Below are 12,221 nucleotides of genomic sequence, written 5' to 3' on the forward strand. Positions count from 1 at the left end.
AGAGCAGAGCTGAGAGCAGGGAAAGGAGAGCCAGGTCCAGAGAGAGAGAGCCAAGAGAGCCAGGTCCTGCTTACAATCCATTCTATCTCCTTTTGTGATGAATATTCTAATTTACAGTGACCAACCAACACAAGACACAAAATCCTATAGAATCTCCATACAGCCTATAAGAACTGCTACATTACCATGTGTTATATTTTAAACTCTAAAAACTCCTCTTTAGACTTTTCTGTTTTGCTCCATTGACCTTTGGATCCCTCAGGCAGCAGAAGGGGATTGTTCAATCCAAAGGGATTCTCCTCCAGCTGCCCAGGCTGTTGTCTTCAGGTTATAGAGTGACTAAGACTCGGTATCCTACAGCTCAAACTAAGCTTCCATTTCTATTTCAATTACAGGTTTCATATTTTTAGGATATTTTGCCAAGCAATCATATTTATAAGGTTTCCCTGGTTAATCTTTCCCAACATCTGACCATCATGGCTTTCCCATTCCCTGTTTTGCTGGCACAGCGTGTCCCCACTGGCAGGGCTCCCCCATCAGTGTCCCATGGGTGTCCCATCGGTGTCCCATCAGTGTCCCATCACTGTCCCCATGCCCGGTGTGTCCCCACAGTCCCTGTCCTGCTCTGGTTCCCCTGCAGGGCTCCCCGGGCTGCAGCTGGCACTGCCCCGATACTGGAGCTGGCTTTGCGTGTTTAATCTCCTGCCCTGTAATTACCTGCCCGTGCTGTCATTAGCGGCACCTAATAACCCCAGGCCGGTGCTGCCGTGTCCCCAAACCGCACCTGGGACAGCTGGGACAGCCGGTGTCCTCCGTGGGCACAGTGCCACCACGGCCATCTCTGTCCCATCTGTTTGTACACGGGGTTATCCATGCTCTTCCTGCATTTCCCATGGATTATTGCAGACAGCCCCAGGATGAGGAGCACACCTCTCTCCCCAGCCAACCCTGGCTGTCCCCTGACACCTGCACGGCCCTTTCTGTGTCACCCGCTGTGACCTGGGTGTTGCACAAGGCCACAAACGCTGCTGAGCCACGTCAGAGCACCAGTGGGGCCGGACGTGCAGCACAGCACAGCCCCCAGACACTGAATTAGAGGCTGTGCCAGGAGGGGAAGGCATGGCGTGCTGGGAGCAGTCACCCTTGGGTGACACACTGCCCTTGGAGCCACCTCATCCCTCCTGGGTGCAGAGCCTTGTTCCAGTGCACCTTCCACTGTGTTCTCTGTTCCCAGAGGACGGTGCTGGTGCTGCCACTGACCATCCCCTGGGCTGGCTGACACCCTCTCTGGAGGGCGGGGAGGGACATCGAGGTGGCTGTGCAGAATCTGGAGGCCTTTGGGAGAAGATCTGCTTTCCCAGATCAAGCCCTGAGCTGTTCTGGGTGGGTGGTGCTGATCCCTGGGGCAGGCTGGGTGTCCATCCTTGTGCTCTGGGGAAGGCCTTTACAGAAAAGCCAAGGCCATGTGTCCGTTCAACCCTAAATCAATTCCCCAATGAATTAATTTACCCATTGTGATAATTTAATAATTTAATTTACCACTGGGATAAATCCCAATGGGTAAACTAAATTACTTACTCCCTACTAAATATATATATATATATATACACATACACACACACACACACATATACATATATACACATTCTAGATATAAAAAAGTGTATATATATAGAATGTGTGTATATATATAGAATATAAATAGATATAAATGTGTATATATATAGAATGTGTGTATATATATAGAATGTGTATATATATAGAATGTAAATAGATATAAGTGTGTATATATAGAGATATGTATATAGTTGCATATACATAGTAATATATTAATATAATATATATGGGGATATATGTGTGTATATATATACATACATACATATATTCTCATCTATATAATATTAATATATAATTTATAAATTATATTTGAAATATAATTTCCCATTAATCCAAATCCTCTGGCTTTATAGAAAAGCCAAGGCTCTGTGTCTGTTGAACCCTAAATTAATACCCCAATGAGTTAATTCACCCATTGGGATAATTTAATAATTTAATTTACCATTGGGATAAATCCCAATGGGTAAACTAAATTATTTACTCCCTACTAAATATATATATACACATATACACATATACACACACATATACATATATACACATTCTAAATATATAAAAAGTGTATATATATATAGAATGTGTGTGTATATATATAGAATGTGTATATGTATAGAATGTAAATAGATATGTGTATATATATAATGTGTATATATAGAATGTGTACATGTATAGAATGTGTACATGTATAGAATGTGTATATATAGAGAATGTAAATAGATATAAGTGTGTATATATAAAGATATGTATATAGTTGCATATACATAGTAATATATTAATATAATATATATGGGGATATATGTGTGTATATATATATATACACATACATATATTCCCATCTATATAATATTAATATATAATTTATAATGCGGCTCAGAATCTTTTGCCAAGCAATCATATTGATAAGGTTTCCCTGATTCATCTTTTCCAACAGCTCAGCCTCTCAGGGAGCCACGTTTGACCCCAGACTCACTGGAGGCAGCTCCGTGGTGATTTTGATGAGAGAAAACACCTTTGGTGGGGAATAAGGGGAGAATGAGCCCCTGGAGACTGGAGCTGCCCTCCCAGGCATGGCAAGCCCCATGGACTGTGGGGCTGTGCGGCTCTGCACGGGCGGGATGGGACAAACCCTGATATTTGGGGTCAGAATAGGAGTCAAAGCACAGCCGAGAGCACCATCTCCTGGGCACCACGGAAACCAGCGAGGAGAAGCTGAAGGAGGAGCTTTGGTTGTGCATTTTGGCTAAAGGGGCATCCAGGTGCTTGGGCTCCACCCTGCCAGGTGCCTGAGGAGCAGAATGGAGCCCCCAGAAGGAAAAAAACGCTGATTTCCCCACTCTAATTCAAGCAAAGCGAGCGTGGGGGAAGATGGATAAGCTTGTGTTCCTTTTAAAAAGCTTGGGTTTCCTTGAGGTTGTTCAACTTTTCCAGATGCTTGAGTTTATTTTGACAGCATGGAAGTGGATATAACCCAGTGTCCACGACTCTTGGACCCTCCAGCAGCACAGTGCAGCCCTGGAAAATTAATTTTGCTTCACTGAGCTTCTTCCCCAGCTGGGAATATCTCCCTGGGCTGGGATCAAACATGGATTCACTCTTTCTTGCCCTCACCTCATTCCCAGCAATGCCAAGGACTTGCTGTGTTTGAACTGGGGCTGGGGAGGGTGGGAGGAGAACGAGTTGAGCAGAAACTCCTATAAAACCTCAGGTTTGGAGGTTGAACGTGGCCAGGGGAAAAGCTGAGGGGGTTTGAGTGTGAGCTGGGAGGGATGGGGCAGGCACCATGCTGGTGGTTGTGCCTGCATGGCAAAGCTGCCACCAAAATTCCACCTGGGTTTTGTCTCCAAGATCCTGGCCCCAGCTGAGTGCAGGGCTGTGGGACACTGAAACATCCCTGGTTCATCATTCAGGATCCAGGGAATTGCAGTGTGGATTTGACATGGAAATATTGAGACCTGTAGCAATTTTTTTTTTTGCCTGGCAACAGGCTCAGACGTGGAACAATGTTGTGGCTTTGAATGTGCTTTGAAAATAAACATTTTTACATAAGTCATTGTCCCTCCTCCACACCCAGCCAGGGGAAAGTTTGGTGGAACTCCAGGGCTGTCCCTGCACCCTCCTGTCCTTGCCAAAGCTCTTCCCAGATGCTGCTGGGGTTGCAGGGAAGGGACCTTTGCCACCCCAAACCCTTTGGTGAGGGCTGTGTCCTCCTCTGGGTCAGAAATGTCCTTTGGTCAATGGCAGCCACTGCCCTCAGCACAGAGAAAATCTCATCTGTGCTCTCTGGAGAGGAGCTGAGCCTGGAGACACTTTCCTGCTTGGATCAAAGGATCCTGGAGCCTTGGTTTGAGGGCACTGAACCATGAGCTGGGCTTGTTAAAACTTAGGGAAAGAAAATACAGGCAGTGTTTAGGGACTTGCTTTGCCCCTGAACTTGGATTCTTGTCCTGCAGGAACTGTCAGACTCAGCCTTGTCCCTCAGTGAAGGTTCTGCTGCTGGAAATGAGGAAAAGGCACTGAGGAGAGCCAGGCCTGGGAAAGAGTGAAACTGCTGAGAGAGCTGGGGCTCTGATATGCTCAAATCCCTTTGATTTTGGCGTGGTCCAAGCAGCAAAGGGAGGCAGACTCGTTTTTCCAGTGCCTATGTATAGAGCCATGAGCTCATAGGTTCCAGCTGCGGAGAGCATTCCAAGTATGGGAAACAGGAATTTCCACCACCTGGGTGCCAGCAGGGAGCAAACTGGGGCTGAGGAGATGCTTGGCTGCCCCAAATCTGCTCTCGTTGGCCCAGATCACTCACTGGAGATCGGTGTGGAGGTGCAAACAGCCCTGGCACCTCCTCCAGCAGCTTCCAGAGGGAGCAGGGCATGGGGATGTCTGTCTGTCCCAGCAGGACATGGGGATGTCTGTCTGTCCCAGCAGGGCATGGGGATGTCTGTCCCAGCAGGGCAGGTGCAGCCTCAGCCCTGGCACAACTCCCTGGAGAGGTTTCACCTTCATTTTTGGATCCTCTCAACAAAACTGGGATAACAAGTGGAGCAACCTGACCCCCAAAGCTGAGAGGTGAGGAAGGTGTGGGTGTGCTCAGGGTGTCCTTGCAGGGATTCAGGGATTCAGGGCTGGAGAGGCCTCCTTGAGGGCACCAGGGTGCCCTGCTGGGGTTGCATCCACATTTCTCTTTCCAGAAACCAGCCCTGTGCTGCACCCACGGGTGACTGATACTGCTGCCCACGCCCCAGCCCTGCCCAGGGCACTGCAGGGCTTTTCTCACAGGGCTTTGGGTGCCAGGGGTCATCTCCTCTTGCCTCTGTCCCACACAGCCCTGGGGACCTTCCTGAAGGGGACATCCCTGCAGAGCAGCTCCCTGCCCCCAGCCAAGACCTCCCATGGGACAGTTTGGGTTGGGAGGGACCTTAAACCTCATCAATTCCAACCCCCTGCCATGGCAGGGACACCTCCTGCTGTCCCAGGCTGCTCCAAGCCCCAGTGTCCATCCCAGGGATCCAGGGGCAGCCCCAGCTGCTCTGGGCACCCTGTGCCAGGGCCTGCCCACCCTCCCAGGGAACAATTCCCGCCCAATCTCCCATCCAGCCCTGCCCTGTGTCAGTCTGAAGCCATTCCCTGTGTCCTGTCCCCCCATCCCTTGTCTATTGTGTCTCTCCATCTTTCCTGCAGCTCCTTTCAGGTCCTGGAAGATCACAACGAGGTCACCCCAAAGCTTCTCCTCTCCAGGTGAACAATCCCAGCTCTCCCAGCAGAGCTGCTCCATCCCTCTGCTCATCCTGGAGCCTCCTCTGGGCTCTCTGCAGCAGCTCCAGGTCCCTCCTGTGCTGGTTTGGGGCAGCTCTGCAGGTGGGGTCTCACATGTCCAGGTTTCTCCCTGATGAAGACCCCAGGGCTCCCGGGGTCAGGACACAGCTCCAGGTGCTGTGTCTGCATGGCCACAGTGAGGGAGGGCCTGTGGGGCCACTGTGCCCACTCCAGGAGCTCCTCTGGTGTGGCAAACAGCATCCACATCCCTGTGGAGCCATTTGAAAGATGAAATGGGGGTTGACCCTTCAGGCTGAGGGGTGACAGGGGCGTTGGGAAGAGCTGGGATTGGAGTGACCCAGCCTGCAGGCAGTTTTTACAAGGCTCTGCAGGGCAGAGGCCTCCTGGGTCAGTCAAGGGACAGGTGGCTCTCTGGGACACAGGTGAGGTGACAGAGAACCTCCTCTGAGAGGGTTTTCACCTGCCTGTGGCCAGTGGTGACTCACGAGCCACCTGAAGGTGCTGAGATGGCCAAGGATGGAGCTCCTGCCTGCCCTGAGCCCAGGGAGCTGCTGCACCTGCAGCACGGTGCAGGGAGCTGCTGGGACAGCCCAGGGCAGGGACAGCAGGGCAGAGCCCCCCATGGCTGCTCCAGGGGCTTTGCTGGGCCATTCAGTGTCACCCGGGGCTCTGGAGGGGCTGCAGGGCTGGGGGGAGAAGGGGGGAGACCTTGGGGAGAGGGGTGAGGGCAGTGCCCAAGGCCAGGCTGGACACTGGGGCTTGGAGCAGCCTGGGACAGCGGGAGGTGTCCCTGCCATGGCAGGGGGTTGGAATTGATGATCTTTAAGGTCCTTCCCAACCCAAACCATCCCATGGGAGGTCTTGGCTGGGGGCAGGGAGCTGCTCTGCAGGGATGTCCCCTTCAGGAGTGAGGATGATGGTGATGGTGATGATGGTGAGAGATGAGGGTGAGGGGTGGGCACTGCAGGTGAGGTGCCCAGCCCTGGTGCAGGACATGCAGCTCACCCAGCCCTGCAGCTCCAGAGGGTCCCGACACCCCTTCAATGCCGGACTGAGCCCACAGCAAACCTGGGGACATGGCAGAGGGCAGGGCTGGCCTGCTGTCCCTGCCCTCCACGCCTGACGCCAGCTCCTCGCCCACTCCCTGCCCAAGCGGGCCAGGGTGAGCCCTTTAAAACCCGAACGGGTTCCTCTGCATTCACTCTGCGGGAGCTGTCCCTGCCCTGTCCCTGTCCCTGCCCTGTCCTATCCCTGCTCCAGCCTTTGCGCAACGTGCCCTCCTCAGACACAGCCGGTGCCTGGAGGTGTCCCAAAGGTGTCCCAAAGGTGTCCCAAAGGTGTCCTGGTGCTTTTCTGGGACAGCCGTGCATGGAGGGGTCGCTGCCCTGGGGCCCTACAGCAGGTAAGAGGATTTTGGGAGGTGGGGGAGTGCAGGATGAGGGGAACAACAGTCCCTGATCACTCCTAAAGCACCGCAGGAGGAGCCTGGATCTGCGCTGGTGCCTGGGGAGGGGGTGGCTTGTGGTGTCCCTCTGGCTGTTCCAGGACAGGGGGGACCAGCAGGGGATGGCAGAACCTCCAGATGGGCTGGGAGAGTGTCCCTGGCACAGTCAGGCGTGAGAACAGGGGCACAGGCTGGGTGGGGTCTGAAAATGCCACCAGGGCTGGAAAAACCTGTGGCTGTGATGAACGTCAGGCTGAAGGAGCTGAGCTGAACATCTCCCCTGTCCCTTCTCTTGTCTGGCCTGTCCCTTGGTGCTCGGGGAGATGCAGGGCAGAGCTTCAGCCCCATCTGGGGCTTGGGGCCAGGGCTGGGCTGGCTCTGCCTTCCCTCCTCTCTGACTAACCCTGAATCGGGATTGCTGCACCAGCTCCAGCCTGAGCGTGGACACAGCCTGGAGATGCCATGGGCTGGCCACCACCATGGCCTGGCCACCACCATGGCCTGGCCACCACCATGGGCTGACCAGCACCATGGGCTGACCACCACTATGGGCTGGCCACCACCATGGGCTGACCACCACCATGGGCTGCCACCACCATGGCCTGGCCACCACCATGGGCTGACCACCACCATGGGCTGGCCACCAGCCCGGGCCATCCCCCAGCAGCCTGGTGTGGCTGTTTGCTGCTTGTCCTGGCTGTGTCACCTCCGTGTCCACCCTCTGTGTCTCCCAGCTGCTCCACCAGCCTGGCTGCCCCGAGCTGCCCCTCTGAGCTCTGTGGGATGGCAGCATCTCCCTGTCCTTGGCTCCATGGTGGGATGGGAATTCCCAGCTCCCAGCAGCTGAGCATGGAGACACTGGTGACACAATCTGTGCCTGGAATGACACAGCCTGCACCGGGAATTCAGCAGACACAGCCCTCTGCCCTGGTGGTTTTGCAGGCAGGGATTATTGCCCTGGGGGGCTCTGGAGCTGGGATCCTCCACCCTCTGTCTCTTGCCCCAGGAGGTTTAACCTGCTGAGAGTGCTCAGGCCGTGCCAGGCACCCATCCCCTCTTCCTGCGAGGGATGAAGGGCAGTGCCAAGAGAGCAGGGAGGAGGAGGAGGAGAGCTAAAGAGATGAACTGTGCTAATCACTGATTAACCCCTCATGCCTCTCCCTGGCAGCAGAGCAGCGATGTCCGAGCCCTCCTCCAGCAAGGACAGTGCCCCAGCCGAGTGTCCCGTGTGCTACGAGAAGTTCCAGCCCTTGGAGGCCACGCACCGGCGCCTCAGCTGCGGCCACACCTTCTGCCACGACTGCCTGGTGAAGTGCCTGCTGTCGGCCAAGCTGGACGGGCACGTCCAGAGCAGCATCATCTGCCCCGTGTGCCGCTACGTCACCTTCCTCAGCAAGAAAAAGGCTCTGTGGCCACCCGGCGTGGTGGCCACCAACCCCCAGACGCTGGAGGTGCCTCTGTCGCCGTCCTCTTTGTCCCACCTGGCCAAAAGCCAGGCCAGCAACACGCTGGTGGTGCCCAGTCACTTCGTGCTGCCGGTGCAGGGCCTGGAGCGCTGCTCCCAGGGGCTGCCAGGGGTGCTGGCACGGGAAGCTCACATCTTTGTCATCAGTGACCATGGCATGCCCTTGGTGGCCACGGACTGCGGCTCCCTGGGCAGGAGGAGCAGGGCAGACACCTCCAGCTCGGTGTCATCCAGCCCGGCCCTGGGGCTGAAGTGCTGCCAGTCCCCCATGGCCCTGGCCGTGATGCTGGTGCTGACCGTGGCCATGCTGGCGGCCGTGCTGCCCTGGCTGCTGCTGGTCAGGAGGGATTTGTAGCAGGGATGGGACCGGCTGGGACACCAGAGTGGTGTTATCAGGGCTGGGACACGCCTGGGGCTGGAGCCTTTCTCTGAAGGCTCCTGGAGAAAACCCAGAAGCAGCTTTGGGTGAAGTGCTCTCATCTGGCTGGGGACTGAATGGAACTTCCCGACCTTCCTGCAGATCTCCAGGTGCTTGCAGTGTCACTGGTGGCATTTTCTGTCCCTTTTGGTTAAAATATGGCAGGTCAAACCCTGCTGGGAGCTTCCTCCAGGGTGTCTGGAGAGGATCCTCCTGCACCCTGTGACAGCAGCTGCAGGGCCCGAGGGGGCTGTGCTGCTCCTGCCCAGCTCTGGCTGTGGCACTGGGCACAGCCAAGGGCTCTGGGGGTCAGGGCTGCCAGGCTGTGGGGCTGCTGGAGCTCCCCCAGCTCCCAGGACATCGGGATCATTGTGCTGCAGCCAGCCTGGAGCAGAAACTCGGCTTCCATCCCAGGGATGGAGAAATCAGAGCCTGATTTCTCTTGACTGTTTCTCTGGCAGTGAAACCAGAGCATGGGGAGAGTGGTGCTGGTCCTGCTGAGCTCACCTGCCCCTCTGCCAGCCTCCCTGCAGTGCCATGGGGTGGGAAGGGAGGCCAGCTCATCTCACTGGCAGTCCCAGCCCTCCCTCACCCCTTTCTGAGCTCCCCAGGGTCATGGCTCCTCCTTTTGTCACAGCACCCCTCCTGCCAGGGGACCCGGGAACAGGGGCTGGCAGTAAACCCCAGTTCTGGCCGTCATAGGGGACAGATTTGGGATCCCACCCTGCTGTCCTTGCTGGAGCCCTGTGGCACAGTGACATTTCCTTGTCCCTGTATCCCACTCCTGAAGTCTCACACCCAGGGGCTCATTTTCAGACAAGCTGGGCACAGGTCAGCCCCCAAAACCTCTGGCTTTGCCCTCTTTGGGACTGACTGGTCCCACCTGAGAGGACCCCAGTGTCAGCCCCCAGCCCAGGCCCTGCTTTGGGAGGGCAGTGAGCAGCAGGGAGGCACAGCTGGGGTTTGGGAAGCTCTGAGGCTGCTCTCAGGGGAAGGAGAAAATGGGTTGCTGGTGCTGGGATCACTCATGGCTTGTGTCCCCAGCCCAGTCTGCACCTTCATCACCTTTGTCCCCCTAACCCAATCCCTGGCCCTGTAGGTGCTGCTCTCACTCTGTCACCTGGGAATGTGTCACTTCATGGGCACCCCAGTGTGAACAGGACATCCCTTATGGGCACCCCAACGTGAGCAGGACATCCCTTATGGGCACCCCAATATGAGCAGGACATCCCTTATGGGCACCCCAACGTGAGCAGAATGTCCCTCATTGTCACTCCAATGTGAGCAGGATGTCCCTCACTGTCCCCCCTGGGAGGTGACAGTGCCTGGGGGCACAAAGCTGGCACATGGCCCCAGGGGAGGGACAAACACAGTGACACTGAGGTGGCTTTGGGACCAGACAGAACTTTTGAGGGCAACAAATAAGGACAGCTTGGGACTGGGAAAGGGGAGCAGTGTGGGGCAGAGGAGCTGTCATCCCTGGGGTGACAGCTGGGGACACTGCCCTGCTGGCCTGCTGCTCCCTGTGATGTCCCTGCACTCCCCCAGCCCTGTCCCCAGTGTCCCCACTCAAACCTGGGGTGCCATGACCCCGACCCCTGTGTGCAGCCTGAGGCATGGCACTGGAATGGAAACCCTGTTTCACAAGAAACAATGACCCGATGGTGACGTGTCCACGCCTCATTATTTAATAACAAACCCCATCATTAATCTGTCTGGGCAATTAATGCAGGGTGCCAGGGCACCAGCCCCTTGCAGCTCTGGAGGGTTTTGGGAAGGCGGTGGGGGCTGGGAGAGCTCCAGTGGCAGCACAGGGAGGGGATGGGGATGTTGTTTGCTGTGTCAGGGCCATGCAAAGGACCAGGGGAGGGGGACCAAGGCTGGGAGGGAGGGACATCCATGGCACCAGAGGAGAGGAGAGTGTTTTCCACAGGGTGGCACTGCTTGGCCAGGGATGGCACCCACAGAGCCCCAGCTCTGGGTGAGTGAGCATCAGGCAGCAGGAACTGGAGACATCCCGGGAAATGCTGTGCCCAGCATCCACTCCCTGCTGCAGGGGTGGCATCTCCTGTGCCTGTGGCAGCTGCTGTGCTGCACAGGCTGGTGCCCAGGGCCAGTGTCCCCATGTCCTCGCTGTCCCCACCCCAGCTCCAGGCCTTGGGGCTCACAGGGAATGTGCCTGCTGTTTGAGGCTTTGGAATCTGCCTGGATGTGGGAAAGCCGCCTCCAGATCTTTCCTGTGCAGATGGACAAAGTGCCCTGAAGCTGTTTGAGTGCTGGTAAAGCAGAGCCAGGCCTTTCTGAGCCCTTTCCTGCTGATATCCCTGGGGAGATGTTTGGATCTCCAGCAAACCACGGCCCCCAGATGCTGCCCAGGGCATCCTCTGTGTCCTCCAGAGGGTACCAGGGGCATTTCCAGCTCACTCCTGAGGATCTCAGTGCTTTGGTTTGCCATGGTGACCTGATAGTCCGAGGACAGCTCAGACCTGCAGCTCTGAGACAGGGATTTGATGGAATCCCAGAATGGTTTGGGTTGGGAAGGACCTTAAACCTCATCCAGTGCCACCCCTGCCATGGCAGGGACACCTCCCACTGTCCCCAGTGTCCAGCCTGGCCTTGGGCACTGCCAGGGATCCAGGGGCAGCCCCAGCTGCTCTGCCCACCCTCCCAGGGAAGGATTTCATCCTCATACCTGACTCATCCCTGCTCCTGTGCATCATTTGGCCCAGGCACCCTTGGGCTCCCAACACACAGCTCTGCTTGGGATTTCACCTACTTGGGATTTCATTCTGCTGGAGATTCTTGGCCCCATCCTGGGTGCCCTGGGTGCCCTGTGTGTCACTGGTGTTGTACCCCAAATGTCCCCTTGCCTCACAGCCCATCCTGTGGCTTAATTAATCTAAATTAGTAATCTAAATTACAGCCTCACAAGCCGTGACTCCTGCAGTACCTCCAGTTAACAAGGTGCAAAATGGAGCACCTCTGTATTTCTACAAGGCCTTCTCAGGGACAATCCATCCAATTGGAAAATGCCACCTAAATTATTTTCTACCTTAAATCCAATAACTAACCACTTGAAGTCCTCAATGTGGACTTTATTAACCAATTGCAGAAAACCACCCAAACCCACGACCAAGAAGGAAGAAGAAGGTGAAAAAACCAGAACCACTAACTTCCACCCCAAGGTCTCCACCTTGCCCCACATACATTAATATATATTAAAACCTAAACTTTCAGCTTCCAGAATTCCAACACTGTTCCCTGCCCAGTGTCCAGGCTCTGGCCAGCAGCAGCCAGGGGTCACTCAAGGCTGTGACCAGTGCAGTGCATGGGCCAGGAGAGCTGGAGAGCCCATTAGGGCAATTACTGCCTAATGAGAGCATGGAAAGGGAGCCAGTGGCTCACAAATCTCAGCTAATGGCACTGGCCTGGCTGCAGGGCCAGGGACACGCCCTGCTCACTGGGCTGCTGTAGGAATAAGGTAAAAATCCAACCTCTCATTTCTTCTA

General features: G+C 55.3%; 1 protein-coding gene across 1 annotated transcript; it reads left to right on the forward strand.

Annotated features, from left to right (window-relative positions):
* Positions 1 to 8,007: 8,007 nt before the first annotated feature.
* On the forward strand, positions 8,008 to 8,649 carry RNF222 (ring finger protein 222; the record flags this gene model as incomplete). The annotated part of the gene is made up of 1 exon (XM_083874730.1): positions 8,008 to 8,649. One exon carries the CDS (start codon positions 8,008 to 8,010, stop codon positions 8,647 to 8,649), a length of 642 nt encoding a protein of 213 aa, XP_083730856.1.
* Positions 8,650 to 12,221: the final 3,572 nt, after the last annotated feature.

This window comes from Zosterops lateralis (genome assembly GCF_965231275.1).
Source record: "Zosterops lateralis genome assembly, chromosome: 18".
In the NCBI taxonomy this organism is placed as follows: Eukaryota; Metazoa; Chordata; class Aves; order Passeriformes; family Zosteropidae; genus Zosterops; species Zosterops lateralis.